Below are 15,589 nucleotides of genomic sequence, written 5' to 3' on the forward strand. Positions count from 1 at the left end.
TTCATGTCGAATTTTGAAAATACAAATACATAGTGTAGTTTTTGTAAAAGATCTTTTTTATTTGGAATCAGATATTGAGTCCATTTCAAAGCTTTGTAATTAATTACTAACCTAGGCATTCCTCTTTCTATATATGAATTTTGGTTTACATAGAAAGCTACGCAACTCCAGGGAGATCTAGACTTTGTTATAAGTATTTTTTGTTCTAAATCTTGAATCACTTTTTTGCAAAGTTGTTCGAGTTCATAATTCAATTGGATAGATCTAGCTTTTGTTGGGATTTGTTTATCAGAAAAATCATTTTCATATGGTAAATCTACCATATGTTGTTTTCTATCCCAAAAAGCATTTGGCTTATCTCAATAGATTTCATCCTCGATTTTCATTTGTAGTTCTTAAATTTTTTGTTTTATAAAATTCTTTTGTAAATATTTTTCAATTTTGAGGAATGAAACATCTTGTTTTTAAAAAACGTAAATGTTTTTCTTTCCTCTGAATTAAACAATTTAATTCATTTTTATAAACAAAATAAGCTTTTAAAAGATTTAAATTCTTTGTTGTGGGTTTTTCTATAAAGGGAAAAACAATTTTGGTTTCTCTTATTTTGTAAGAAATGCTATCATAATTGACATAATACGGAGTTACCATATTTATGAAAGGGGTCCCTAAAATGACATTATGAGTTATATTTTCTAATAAAACAAAAGGGGTATTAATTGAAACGTTGTCATTTTTAATGGAAGCTTCAATTTTGTTTTTATAATCATGTTGGAGTTGTTGGCTGCAATGAGTTTTTCATTAGATTTTTGTAGAAATCTATTTGGTACAATGCTACTTTTTAAGCAGTTTAGGTCTGCTCCTGTATCAAAAAGTGCAACTGCATCAAATTTGAAATCTTCAGAAAATACCAATTTAATTATGATTACAGCTCGAAAGACAAATAAGAAATCTTTGGGGATTTCTTGTAAGTTTTCAATTTGTTTTCTAAAGGTAGCGAATAATTATCATTGTCTTCTTCTTCTTCTTCTACATCCTGTTCTAGTTGAGAAGAATTTTGATTTTGAATTTGGGAGAGAAGATTTTGTAAAATATTTGAATCAATTTGTTGTTTTTGTTTGAGAGTTTTTAACTCTTGTTTTGCTATTTTAATCTCTTCTTGTAGAGATTGGATTGTGACAGGGGTTTGTGATCTTGTTCTCTTTTCTAAGATATTTGTTAAGTCATAAGTGGTTTTAGGAAGAAATTTTGATGATGACGTGGAAGACTGACTTTGGTTTGATTCAAAAGTATTTAGCAGCTTTCTTATTATTTCTTTTTGAAGTTTCTTATCATCAACCCTATTTATAATATCAAGAATTAGCTCTTGATCTTTTGTTAAAACATTAATTGATGTTAAACTAGATTCTGAGTCACTAGAAGACTCAGAGGTTCCTGATTCATCAAACTGTAAAGGTTTATTAATTCCTGACGAACCTATTTCAGTATCTGTTTGTGTTTCTTCTTCTGAGGTTTCTAAAAGTATTGCCTCAATTTTTGAATGATTTCTTCATCAATTTTTAATTCATGGAATTTTCTATTTCTATTGCAATATTTTGAAATGTGTCATGTTTGGCCACGCTTATAACAAGTTATTTATTTTGAAGTTTGAGGTTCGAACTTCTTTTGAAAAGGTTTTCTTTTCTTGTAAATATTTTGAGGTTTAGATTTTTTATAGAATTCATTTTTACCTGGTCTTGAGAAAGACTTTCTGTGAGGTTTTTTATAAGTTTTTGATCAAGATCCTCCACAGTCTTCTGAAATATTTATTGTGGATATTTCAACTTGTTTGCAAAAAGATCATAGTTCTTGCCTAGTTCTTTTCATTTCCCATTTTAGATTTTTTTTAAGCTTTAAATCTTGACAGATTTTTAAACCTTCTTTTTGTATGAAGATAACCAATTCCCCATAATTTAATGGACTACATAGGATTTGGTTTATCCCATAGTCTTCTTTATATTTGTTTCTAACCTTTTCTCTTGGGAATCCTGCAAGGAATTTCTTTCCAAAAAGGTTGGTTTGAGCCTTCTCTAAGCATAACTCTAGTTAGGAAAATGTTTTTGTAATATTGAAATTCAGATAGTTTTTTTACATCTGAGATTTGAAAAGAGTTATGCATTTTTATCTTTTAAATGGGATGGATCACCTATGAAGTGCAAGCTAATTGTATGAATTAGTGTTGCAACTGCATCAGGTATTGGGTTTCCTATTTCGTTGAGGATGGGAATTCCTTCCTCTGTGGTTTGGATTGCATTCCAAATTTCTAAGTGTTGAGTGGGTGTGAGATGGTAATCCCATTATCCTTTGAGCTAGCCACAAAATCCTACTATTAGGAGTTCAACTATGGCTTTGTCAGGTGTATTGGCTTAGGTTTTGTAGGCATTTGATGCCATTGTTGAAGGAGACTTAGGATGTTGTATTCAGACATATCATCTATGTTCCATTCATAGATAATAATGGCATTGAATTTAGATTGAGAAAGGACGTTAGGTATGTTCTCAATACCTAGGCTTGGTGCTGTAACCATGGCTAAGGGTTGGCCCTTCTGCCATTGGAGTCTGCACAGGTTTTGTGTGTCTTGTTCAACTTCAGAAACCTAGTCTAAAGTCGTAACTGTATTTTCTAAAGTATCCTTAGTTACCAAAGGTGTAAAGGTAGAAGAAAGTTTTATCCTACTAAGTTGGTCATGTAAGGCTTGGGTAAATTTTGATTTTCCGTCTCTAAACAGTTTTTGGCTTGTTTTTTAGATTTGAAATGGTTTAAAAACTGGGTTTTTTAGTTTTGATTATGTTGTCTCAATTGGGGAAACAACGGTGATCTGTTGATGTTTTCTATCTTAGTTAATGGTTTTGCAATTATGTTAACATGGACATTGTAAAATTATTTTGTTGAAGGTGGATGTTCAGATTGTATTTTCATACCATTTGACATTTCCCATTTTGTAGTTTTATTTCTAGTTGTTATGGGATTTACTGAATTTTGGTTTTATTTGAATGGATAAGAAATTTGGTTTTGTGTTGCATAAATTTCAAACCAATCGAAAAATAAAATATATGTTTTGTTTTGTAAAATGAACTCATAAAATTGATTTTGAATTTCTTTTCTTAGTTTTAGAAAGTTTTTGAAGAACCATGTTCTTTTTTCTGTATTTTTGGTGGTATAGAAATCATTATGGAGAATTATTTTATTAACTTTAATATATATATATATATAACCCATAAAACACATTTGACTCATTTCTTTTATTTATTTAAAATAAAACCTGCAATTACCAAAACTAATTTTTTTTTTTTAAAAAAATTCTTTACTAAAGTATTACTAATATTTCAAAACTAATATTTTATAAAAATTAATTAAAGTAATTACTCTTTTAAAATACATTAATAACCAAAACTCTCATATTCACAATATTAACTACAATTATTACTATAATATTTTACAAAATAATCACATAAAAATACTACCATCTTTATAGAATAGTTCAAACGATAAAATAATTAAATATAACATCAATAATTTATATTGATTACTAAATCATAATAAATACGTATAAAATCATCATATCATAGAAAATATAAAAAATAAAGAATTAATCACAATATTATTAATATCACTATGCACATATTTATTATTTAGTCAAACGCACACAAAAATATCCCCACAAATATCTAATGCAATTTACATGTAAATTCACTCAAAATCTTATTCTCTAAAATGCTTGTGCTAAAATGTCATTATTTTTTAAAAAATAAATTAAATATCTAAACACAATATTTATAATTTATATTACTCATTAAATAATATATATATATATATATATATATATATATATCAAATCATAAGAAACTCATGCATATAAGGAGAAGTAATCATAAAATTAATCAACATATATTCTAAAATAATTTTAACACCAAATTAATTTCTTTAAAATTCTATTTAATTAATAAAATAGTTGAATATAAAATTTCGGATGTTAAAGGAGTCAAGAATACTTGTACAACCTAGAGAGGTCAAAGAAGAATACTCAAAGCCTGAAGAGGCGGAGTGAATAATACTTGTATGCTATCAATTGAAATAGTGGATTAAATCATCGACAGTACTAAGGCAAAATCTCAATGTAATGGGAGGACTAGATGTATCAATTGTTGTGTTGTGAACTAATATAAAAATATATGTGTTTTCCTTTGTCTTTGTTTTTCCTTATTTTAGTTCTTTTACAATTCAACCTTATTCTTACTACACCTGATTTATAAGAGTAAGTTGAATGTTTTGATAAAATAAAAAATAAAAACATTTTTATGAAAAGAAATCAAAGTTTAGTTTAAAAATGATAAAACACAATTCAAACCCTCCATTTCTTGTGTTTTCCAAAACTTTCAATTGGTATCAAAATACAATTCAAACTCCCATTTTTGTGTTTTAGTAAAATAGTTTCAATGTTAGTGTTATCTGAATAACAAATCAAACACTTTAGCAAAACAATCCTTTTCAAACGTCAATTTCATCTCCTTTTGAGACTTTTTTTAAGGGGTATATTATATGTTTAAGGGCAACAAGAGAATTTGTGTTAAAGTTGTTCTTAATAAATCACTTTTTAATAACATTATGAGTAATAATTAGACTTTCTTTATTAAGATAAGTGAGTACTCAAAAGATTTTTAATATGCTAGAAAAAATTATGTCAATTTTTAATTTGTTGTTTGGTTGTGATTCGTTAAACTTTTCATTGACAAACTTGATAAAACTCTTAAGTTTCTATAAGGTTTGGGCATACCATCAAGCATCATTGTTTAAACCAAGAATGCTTCAAATGGATGGCTGAAACATAATCAATCATCTGATCACCATAATATAAGAAGAAGCAATTAAACATACGTATAATGGTTGAAACAAGACCATTATGAAGGAACCTTGCTATGCAAGATGCCAAAACTCTCATGGAAGATCATCTTCTAATCTCTCAATTCAAAATAACTCTGAACTATAAATGAATTTAAAAACTCACCATCTGGTCAAACTCATGAGGATATCATAATCTAAAAGGAACCATCTTCGCAATCCTCTAACTACAAGGTCTAGAGTCATAACTTTGTCTGCTCAAGGAAAAAGTACTATCATCTGGAGGCTAACATGCTTGATTCATCATCTAACATTCACATTTACGAATTCAAAAGCTCTAGAACAAAGGAGTGCATATGCTGATTCAGAAGAAAGATTAGAGTCGAGCTAACTTCGTGTTTGGTTAAAAAATCATTTGATAGAAAAGTTTGACAAATCATCAAAAGACAACAATAAGGACAAAGTTGTTAGATCATCTGTGTTTATCATCAGTTAGAAATTATAACTAAAACCAAAGGAATCAAGAAAACTAAAAGATGTAGGAAAATCAGATATATTAGAGGAACCATATATATTAGAAGAACCGTATATATCATAAGAACGAAAAATATATTAGAGAAACTAGAGATATATCAAGGAACCGAAGATGTTAGAGGAACCTTCCGAATCAGAACATATCCATTAGCACTCAAATCAAGTTCATTAAGAATGCAAACCTGGATGAGAATAAAAATTCTATCATCCGAAATATGTGATTAGAGGAAATGCAGATGAAAATATGAAAACGAGAAAAAGAAGTCAATTAGAATCAAGAGGGTTTCAAAAAACAAGTTGATGTATAGGTTTTATTTCTCCATTCTTTACTTAATGCTTGATAGTATATTATATTTGATAACAAGCATCTTGATCTTAAAAAGTCAAAGTAAGATGATGATTTTGCAGGTTCTCTTAATTCAAAGAAATTAGGAAAATCAGAGGAACTGAACAATACAATAGAAGCATAATACATCTCAACAATTTTTGCAACACTTTGAAATTAAACATCCAAAAGATTACAACCTTCATGAGAGTAAAATCCATATCTTATGTGATAACACTTTCGCAATATGTTTAACAAAAAATCCTATCTTACATTCCAGAGCAAAATATATAGAAATTATATAAACAGCATTTTATAAGAGATTTTATCCAAAAAGGGAATTTAAGATATAAAATTTATTGACGCTGATCATCGGTGGAAAAATATTTGTACAAAACCTCTTGTTGAGGATAGGTTCAACTTTATTAAAGAAAACCTGAACATTACTTTCATAAATGAATTATAAATTAATCTGTATATGTTATGCCTATGATAGAATATAATTTGTTGTTAAATATATATGTTTTGATCCATTAAAGTTATATATTATGCATTTTTGTGTAAGTGTGTTTGTTGTAATAATCTGACATACAATTATAAAGACCCTCAAATATTAATTATGTTTGCTCCATTTAAGTTTGTTTAAAGTACGTCTATGTTATACACCTTTTTTTATAATGACAAAAAGGGAGAAAAGAAGAAGAAATGGTAATACAAATAAGTGCATGTGCATATATCATTATTATGATAATTGCTTGCAATTCACCCTTATTTTTATGGGTTTAACATCCTCTAAAAATATGGATTATTTCATTAGGTTTAACATCATAAAAAGAACAATAATCCAAAAGCTTAATATCCTGAGGAATTCTAAATTGTCAATCAATAGATTTTATAATAATTCAAAGATTTAACATCTTAGGAATTCGTGAAATAAATTAAAAGGAATTATTAGAGTTATGATAATGTTGTATTTCTTTATGAATATTACATTTCGGGGGAGCATGATTTTTAACCTTATTTTGTGAAGAAAAATTGTTCATTCATTGTATAGTTATTTATCATCATAAAAAAAGGGGAGATTGTTAGTGTAAAAAAGCTTTTAACTACAATCATTTTATTTATGTTTTGATGATAACAAAAAAAGTAAGAACAATTCTAAAACTCCTCAAATACTCTATTTTTTACATGTGATCAATTTAATATTACACCTTATCATCTAATTCTGATTATCACCCCTCTAACTCTAAAGAAAGTCAATGTGTCTGAAAAAAATCAACACATCAGTTTCATTTAGAAAAAATATTAATTCCTATAATAAAAAGTCATTGCATTTGAAAAAGGCAATAACTTATTAAAGTCAATGGTTTTGGAAATTGCCTATGTTCTCAAGGTATTTGCCCTATTATAATCTGAAGGATGCCAGAACAAAGTTTGATAACGGCTATGTTCCTTTTGGTTAAGATACTGGAATAATTTAAGTAATTCCCGGAAGGTTACTCAGAAGTATGGCACTGAGTGTAATAATTCTAATTATCATAATTCTTCCGGAAACAATAGCAACGGCCGACAATGGTTTCTATCAAATTCAAAATCAATTCAAAACACAGCGACAACAATACCATTTGAAAAAATATAACAATTCAAATATGAATAAAATTGAAATAAGGCAACGGTTGAATACGAAGAGTATTGAGAGACATATTGAATAATTTATGTATTTCAACTACAAAACTGAATTTCTTTATCTAGACAAAGAGTATTAAACAACCCTAATTTATAGTAACACTAATGGGTTGTAATACTTACAGCCCATCTAACGGGCTGGAATACTTACACTCCCCCTCAAGCTGGAGCATATAAATCGAATGCACCCAGCTTGTTACATATATAACTAATTTTAGGACCTCGCAATGACTTTGTAAAAACATCTGCTAACTGGTCATTTGAGTTGACAAAGTTGGTGATGATGTCACATGATTCAATCTTTTCTCTAACAAAATAACAGTCAATCTCAATATGCTTGGTCCTCTCATGAAAAACAGGATTTGAGGCAATGTGCAATGCAGCTTGATTATCACATATTAGTGTCATTGTGCTAGCCTCTTCAAATTGAAGTTCTTTTACGAACTGATTCAACTAGATGAGTTCACATGTTACTAGTGCCATAGCCCTAATTCTGCCTCAGCGCTGGATCTTGCAACAGCATTTTGTTTTTTACTCTTCCAAGATATTAAATTTCCTCCGACAAGTACACACTACCTGGAAGTTGATCGTCTATCTATGGGTGAGTCTGCCCAATCGGCATCTGAGTAGCCAATTATATGAGTATGTCCTCTATCTTCATAAATGAGACCTTTTCAAGGTGCACTTTTGATGTATTTAAGAATCCGAATTACAACATCCATATGTTCTTGCCAAGGAGAATTTAAGAACTGACTTACCACACTGACAGCAAAGGAAATGTCAGAACGAGTGACTGTGAGATAGTTTAATTTTCCAACCAATCTCCTATATCTTCCTGAACCTGATAGAGGCTCCCCCTGATTAGGTAGGAGTTTGACATTTGGATCCATAGGAGTATCAACTGACTTTGCATTCAATAGACATGTTTCTTCAAGAATATCCATAGCATATTTTCTTTGTGAAATTACAAGGTCATCCTTGGATTAGGTTACTTCAATACCAAAAAAATAACGGAGTTTACCAAGGTCTTTAGTCTGAAATTTATTTGAAAGATGTTGTTTTAACTAGAGTATTCCTTATTGATCACTACTAGTTAGATGCACCCTTGGGTTGAGTGATGATAAAATCCAAAGTGATCGGCTTCACTAGGGATCATATCAAACTCTTGTACTACTGAGCTGAATCTGCCAAACCAAGCTCTAGAAGACTGTTTAAGATCATAAAGGGACCTGTGTAGCCGACAAACCATGGTGGAAGACTCCCCCTGAGCAACAAGTCCTGGTGGTTGCTCCATATAAACTTCCTCTTCAAGATCATCGTGCAAAAAAGCACTTTTAATGTCAAGTTGATGGAGAGGTCAAAGTCGAATTGCTGCAATGGAGAAAAAAGTATGATTGATGACATTTTGGCAACAGGTGAGAATGTATCACTATAATCCAATCCAAAAATCTGAGTATATCCCTTGGCTACCAAACGAGCCTTAAATCAATCAATCTTACCATCAGGACCAACCTTCACTGTATAGAGCCAACGACACCCGACTAAAGACTCCCCATGAGGTAAAAGAACCAATTCTCAAGTACCAATGCTTTGTAAAGCACACATCTCATCAAGCATTGCTTGCCTCCACTCAGGATGGGATAATGCTTCGCTTGTAGTTTTAGGAATAGAAACAGACGACAAGGAGGACAAGCAAGTGTAATGTAAAGGAGAAAGACGATGATAACATAAATCAATATAATGAGGAGATGAATTACGGGTGGTGCGAATATCCTTACGAAGAGCAATGGGAAGGTGATGCTCAGGTGGCAGGGTCGGATCTGGAGGTGGCGTCGGAGGAGAGTCTACAATGGGAATAGGAACATGCGCAACAGAGGATAGGCGACGACACTGATATGTTTGTAGTGGTCGTGGAGGTTGGGGCATACTTGACAGGTTCAATAGGAGTGGTGGGATAGGGATAACTACTTGAGGAGGTTCGGGATTAATGTCTTGAGGGGACTCAGTAGCTATATGGGTAGGTTTAAAATATTGTACAAACTCGAAAAAGGTAACATCGGTTGATGTAACGTAGCGGTGTAGTGTGGGAGAATAACAACGATAGCCCTTCTAGGACTGATGATAACCGAGAAAGACACACTTGAGTGATCGAGCTGACAATTTGTCCAGACCAGGAGATAAATTATGGACAAAATACGTGGGCGCAAAGACACAAGGTGGTAGTGGGTGAAGAGGGGTATGGGGAAAGAGAACCGAATGGGGGATATTACCATCAAGGACAGAATATTGCATACGATTGATAAGGTAGCATGTCGTTAAGACTGCATCCCCCCAAAACCGGGATGAAACATTTCTATGGAGAAGTAAGGTTCGTGTGGTTTCAATGAGATGCCGATTTTTGCGTTCAGCTACCCCGTTGTTCTGGGGTGTATAAGGACATGATGTTCGGTGTAGAATACCATTGGAAGCCATAAAATTTTGAAATTGATGGAACAAATGTTCCCGAGCATTATCACTTCTTAAGGTACGAATAGAAACTCTAAATTGAGTTTTAATTTCTTGATAAAATTGCTCCAAAATGGAAACCAGTTCAGCTCTATTTTTCATTAAAAATAACCACGTACAACAAGAGTAATCATCAATAAATGTAACAAAATACTTAGACTCTAAAGTAGACACAGTACGAGAGGGACCCCAAACATCAGAGTGAACTAAAGCAAAGGGAGAGGATACTCTTTTATTGACTCGGTCAGGAAAATTATTACGGGTGTGTTTTCCTAACTGACATGACTCACAATGTAAAGTAGACAACTTAGACAAACTAGGCACCAATTTTTGTAGTTTGGTAAGACTTGGGTATCCTAGCTGAGCATGGATAGTATAAGGGGACTTTGTGGCAGAGCACATCTTGGAAGATGTAGAAAGGTAATAGAGGTCTTGCGACTCACACTAGCTCTGATACCATGTTGAATACGAAGAGTATTGAGAGACATATTGAATAACTCGTGTGTTTCAACTACACAACGAAATTTCTTTATATAGACAAAGATTATTAAACAACGTTTCAATTTGAAGTTGATCTAATATAATTATTTACATTCTAATATAACATTTTAACAGCAACGATTCAATTTGAAGTTGAAGAAAGACAATGTTCCAAATTGGCATCTATAAAAGAAACCCTCTTTATCAAAAAACTGTGTGGAAAAATAGAAATTAAAAATAGCAATTCTAGAAATTCCAAGAACACATCAAAAGATAAACATGAATGAAAAATTATCTCAGTAAAGAGTTGTTAGAATGAATATTAATCAGCCAAAGTGTTTTCATACACTTGAACAAATATAGGACTTGATATATAACATTCTCTCAATGAAAGTATGAATCCTAGCTAGAAACATACTTTACGTTAATTCAAACACAAACTTGTACTGATGTAAATGTGCTCGTTAGTGGCAACAACACTCATACACCTCAACAACATATGGTCAGAATGTTGAATAAGGGTTTTGATGACAATAGCTTGGAGAGGTTGGGAGAGAAAATACTCAGAGGGTTTTTCCTCAACGACAATTTGCCAAAATGTTGAAGAAAGGTTCTCACAACAACAACAACCTCGTGAAAAATTTAACTATAGTTAGAAACGGTAGCAATAGATTTGACCTCCTCAATAGGATTATAGAACTACTTTTTTGTTGAATAAGCATAGAGAAAACTTTGATAATTTAGGGAGGAGTTCCATCAACATTATTTGAGACCGAAGAGGTGAACACTGCTCGTTTAGACTTTAAAAAAATATAATGACATAATCGTTGTCTCTATATAGACTTTTAATGTTGCTTGGGTTCTTTTTCGATTCAGAGATTTGGGAAAATGTCCACTTTGTCTGCGAAGCTTCGTAGAGGCAATTGAGAAGAATGGTTTGAATATTTTAGAAGAAATCATTTCATTTTCTTTACTGGTGCATAGTTTTATCGTAAGAATTTAGAAAACAAAAGGAATTGGTTATTATTTTTGAAAAAAATGAATGTTTTTTAATTTTGTCTTAAAAGGAATGGGTTCTTAATTCCGGTGGTTGTCACAAAAATGAAAAGAAGTAATTTCAGCGATACTATAACACTTAACATTAAAGAGTTTGCTATGGACACACCATCATTAGATATTTTTAGTTAATAATTTAATTTTAAGTATTAATTAATTCTGATAGTTATTATTAGTTTTCAAAATATATATATATATTCTGTGAACAATTAAGTTTCAACAAGTCATGCACATATATATATTGAACAATTGAGCTGCTGGGTTAATCATAAAGCAGGATATCCAACAACTAAGGGAATTTAAATAATATTTTAAGTAAAATCATAACTTCATTTGCAATCTTAACATAAGTTAATTAACAAATTTTAATTTATATTATAATATTTATTGTTATTATTCATATATTATTAATTAATTATTACTTCAATAAAACTCGACCTCTTTGACAATCATCATGATATTTCGTTTTCACATTATATTATACTTATTAAATATAACATTATTTGATTTGACGATCTCGTACAATGCAATAGTTGAAATTATTTCAACAAAAATAGAAGATCAGTACAATTAACAAAGACAAACTTGTAATTAAATGGTTCATTAATAGAATCTTAGAGTCAACAAAACATGACTGATAGATTACTAAATTAATAAAATTAGGTGAAGTGAAGACAAAGTGTACAAACTCCATAAAGTCTTATAGACTTGGTTTAATAGAATTGGGACTTATTTCATTGAAGAAGGTTTCTAAGCTAGCAAAAGTGAGCAAACATTGTTTCTAAATCATGACACTAAAGGAGTATTTCTAATTGTAAGCATCTATGCATATGACTTGATCTACATTGGACATAAAGATGTGGATTGAATTCAAAAAGGTATGAACAAGGAGTTTGCTATGAATGAGTTAGGAAATATGAATATTTCCTTGGAATTGAAGGAATTCAAGGAGCATTTTGTGTGTATAGTATACAGTAAAGGTACCTTTTTCCTAGCCTAAAGATTGGCAAGGATGAGTAGGGAAACAAAAAGAACAACAATGGACAACACTAGTTACAACTTGACAAGTTAGATGCCATTACCTCAAGAACTAGCTAGTCAAGGCATAAAATTCCATTCAGTGATATTAAGCATTTCTCATTTGAATTTATTAAATTGAGTAAGTGAAAATTCTAATAAAATCATAAAATGAAAGATATAATTAATAGAAAAAATACTTTCAACTCAATCAATATTGGAGAAGCATGTGTAGCTTTTGACTAGCAACAAGCATAAAATAATTGTTTCCACTACAATTTGAAAGCAAACATACAACTAATATGTTTTGGCTAACAAACCTTACTCCCCACCTAATTAATCTGACTCCAACCATGGTTAGCATAACATTCACTAACCAATATATAACCTTAAAGAAACAAATTATTTACAAATGTCAACAATAACTAAGCAGCTAAAATTCCTGCCGAACATACTAGAAACTAGAAAAACAAAAACTAGTAAGTTCTATGAAATGATGTTCTTAAAAATTAAAAAGAATACTAAGAACATCAATTAACATTTTAATTATTATTAATATTATTATTAGGAATACATCTTGTAAGTCTGTGCTGAAACAACAATTGTTCGTATTCCTCCCACTGGTGCAACAACTGCTATTATAACACCAATAGCTATACAAATCTGTAATAATCAAAAGTAAATAATTTAGATGCATAAATTATTTTTGTTATGGACATTAGAATTAAATCATTTTTTATATAGATTAAATTTAAAAAATACCCATGATGCAGTCCAATGAAAGCTCCATGCTTTTGGGTGTTTGGCCCTAAGCCACAATGCACAAGGTATCTGTATCAAATATTTCAAATTTCAGTAAAAATTAGACTAATATTTGAAAAATATTTCAAACCATATTTAATAATAATAATAATAATAATAATAATAATAATTCTTACAATATATGATGTTCCTGCAAATGCTAGGCCTCCAAAAAATCCTAACAGTCCTCCAAAGAATGGAAAGGTAACGGCAATGAATCCCACCACAACTACAAGGAAACAAAAAATAACAAAATTTAAGAAAAAATAACAAAAATTATAGAATTGAGTAGCAACTAAAAATGTAATTTATTTAAAAGAATGATCTTACCAACATATAGGCTTCTAGCAACGACACGAAGAACCATTGAAGGTCTGAATTTTAACTTTTGCACCAAACATGACTCAATTGTATCAAAAACAGGCATTGCAAAAACCTTCAACATAAAGTAACCAATTATAATATCATATGAACATTTATTATTTATTTATTTTTATAAAATTACGTATAAAGATAACAAACAATTCCATAAAAATAAGTAACTAGCATGTTGTTGAATTATTAAGATCATTAAATTTAAAAAAAAAAAATTAAAATTAACGATTTTTACCAGATTTAAGACGGTTGAAAAGAGAGTGTTAGTATATAAATGCATGAAAAATAAAGCACCTGAAAGCTTCCAATAACATGAACAAAAACCATGAAGTTAGCAGTAGCAATAACCCATGGAGGACGTTCAAGTGAGACCAAAACATCATCTTCTACAGTATCTCCAAATGCCCAAAATCCAGATATTGCAACTGAAAGATAGCAAACTATAACTATGCAGTATGCAACTAGCACACCTCGCCACATCGGTTTTTTCGAAGGTTTTTCTTCTGTTGAAGGTAATGTAGCTTGAATCTCTAGTACCACACTATGTCCAGCAAATGCAAATGCTATAGTTCCAAGTGCATTAAAAATATCAAAAACTTCTCCAGCTGTAGTTTGTGACCTAATTCCATGATCAAATTGATGTTGATGCGATCCCTTCACAAGTGACGCCCCAAATGCCACCATCGAATAGCTACAAGTTCAAAGAATCATTATGACTGATAACACTATTCGTCTGTTTTACTTTTTTAGTTTTAAAAAATATATTATTAAAAATAGTTTTACAACACAGTTAAAATTACATACCAGACAGACATGAAAGCAGCGAGCAAAGAGACTCCTTTCAAAGTATTGAAATTAGGAATTTGAGAAAGGAGTAACTGTAAACAAACAAAGAAGACAATATAATATGTTTGTCTAATTTGACTTATTCCTGATGATGGAGTTATAATATCAAAGAATTTCTTCAATGATTTCCCACCAGTGACACAGTAAACAATGGTTGAAGCAACTTGAACAATAAGTTGTTGTATCATTATTATCCAGAATCCAATTCGACCTTTGTTTCCACATACATATTCTCCTAAATCAAAGTATCGATCAAATCTCCTTCCTGGAACCAATTCATGCATATGCACTAATTGCCACAGTGAGTAAAATGTCACAATCCATGACACTAAAATCACTGAAATTCCTGGACCCCTATATATAAACAAAAAATAATAATTAATTAATTGATTATTATCAAATCAAACCTAACTAGCTTTGAATTGAATTGAACATTATATACCATCCAAGTTGGGATAAAGCATAGGGTAACCCTAACACTCCAGCACCAACCATAGCAGTCACATTGTGGAATGCTGAATACCACCATTTTGCTTTTCTTGATGCACTAATAGGCAACCATTTATCAATATTTTGTTGTTCAATAGAACCACCACGAACAGGTGCTTCCTGTGCGGGTGCGGGTGCAGGTGCAGGTGCGGATACAGGTGCAGGTGTTGCATCGACAGCAGCACGACGTCCGGTATCAACGTTCTCATCATTGGAACTCAGCTGAAAAAGTCGAGAAAGGAATCAAACAATAGAAAATAATTGAATATAAAAATTAAAAATGAAATTGAGATTGATTAAAAGGACTATTACCATAATCACAAGTAATTCTACAGTGCAAAAGAATGGAATTGCAGTAAAGTTGTGAAAAGGAATGTGAAGTTTTGGTTGGTTTAGTGTTGCAATAATAGTAAAGTGAGTGAATTTAAAGAATAGAATCGAATGGAGAAAGGTTGAATTAGTCACGAGTTAAGTCCGTGGATTAAGGACGACAATGAAATTAGAGCCACGTAGTAACTGAATAGTGTGTGATGTAAGTAAGTTAGAGTAATAATAGGGATCGGACTTTTAACTTCATAATATATAAACATGTAATTAATT

At 30.8% G+C, this 15,589-nt stretch overlaps 1 protein-coding gene across 1 annotated transcript; it reads right to left on the reverse strand.

Annotated features, from left to right (window-relative positions):
• Window positions 1-12,821: 12,821 nt before the first annotated feature.
• On the reverse strand, window positions 12,822-15,370 carry LOC101502973 (lysine histidine transporter-like 5). The gene is made up of 8 exons (XM_004499522.3): window positions 15,302-15,370; window positions 14,943-15,211; window positions 14,459-14,854; window positions 13,949-14,345; window positions 13,610-13,715; window positions 13,417-13,508; window positions 13,241-13,309; window positions 12,822-13,141 (listed from the first exon to the last, which is right to left on the reverse strand). Exons 1-8 carry the CDS (start codon window positions 15,302-15,304, stop codon window positions 13,043-13,045), a joined length of 1,431 nt encoding a protein of 476 aa, XP_004499579.1. The 5' UTR covers window positions 15,305-15,370; the 3' UTR covers window positions 12,822-13,042.
• Between the last annotated feature and the right edge of the window lie 219 nt (window positions 15,371-15,589).

The sequence above is a fragment of the Cicer arietinum genome, chromosome 5 (assembly GCF_000331145.2).
Source record: "Cicer arietinum cultivar CDC Frontier isolate Library 1 chromosome 5, Cicar.CDCFrontier_v2.0, whole genome shotgun sequence".
In the NCBI taxonomy this organism is placed as follows: Eukaryota; Viridiplantae; Streptophyta; class Magnoliopsida; order Fabales; family Fabaceae; genus Cicer; species Cicer arietinum.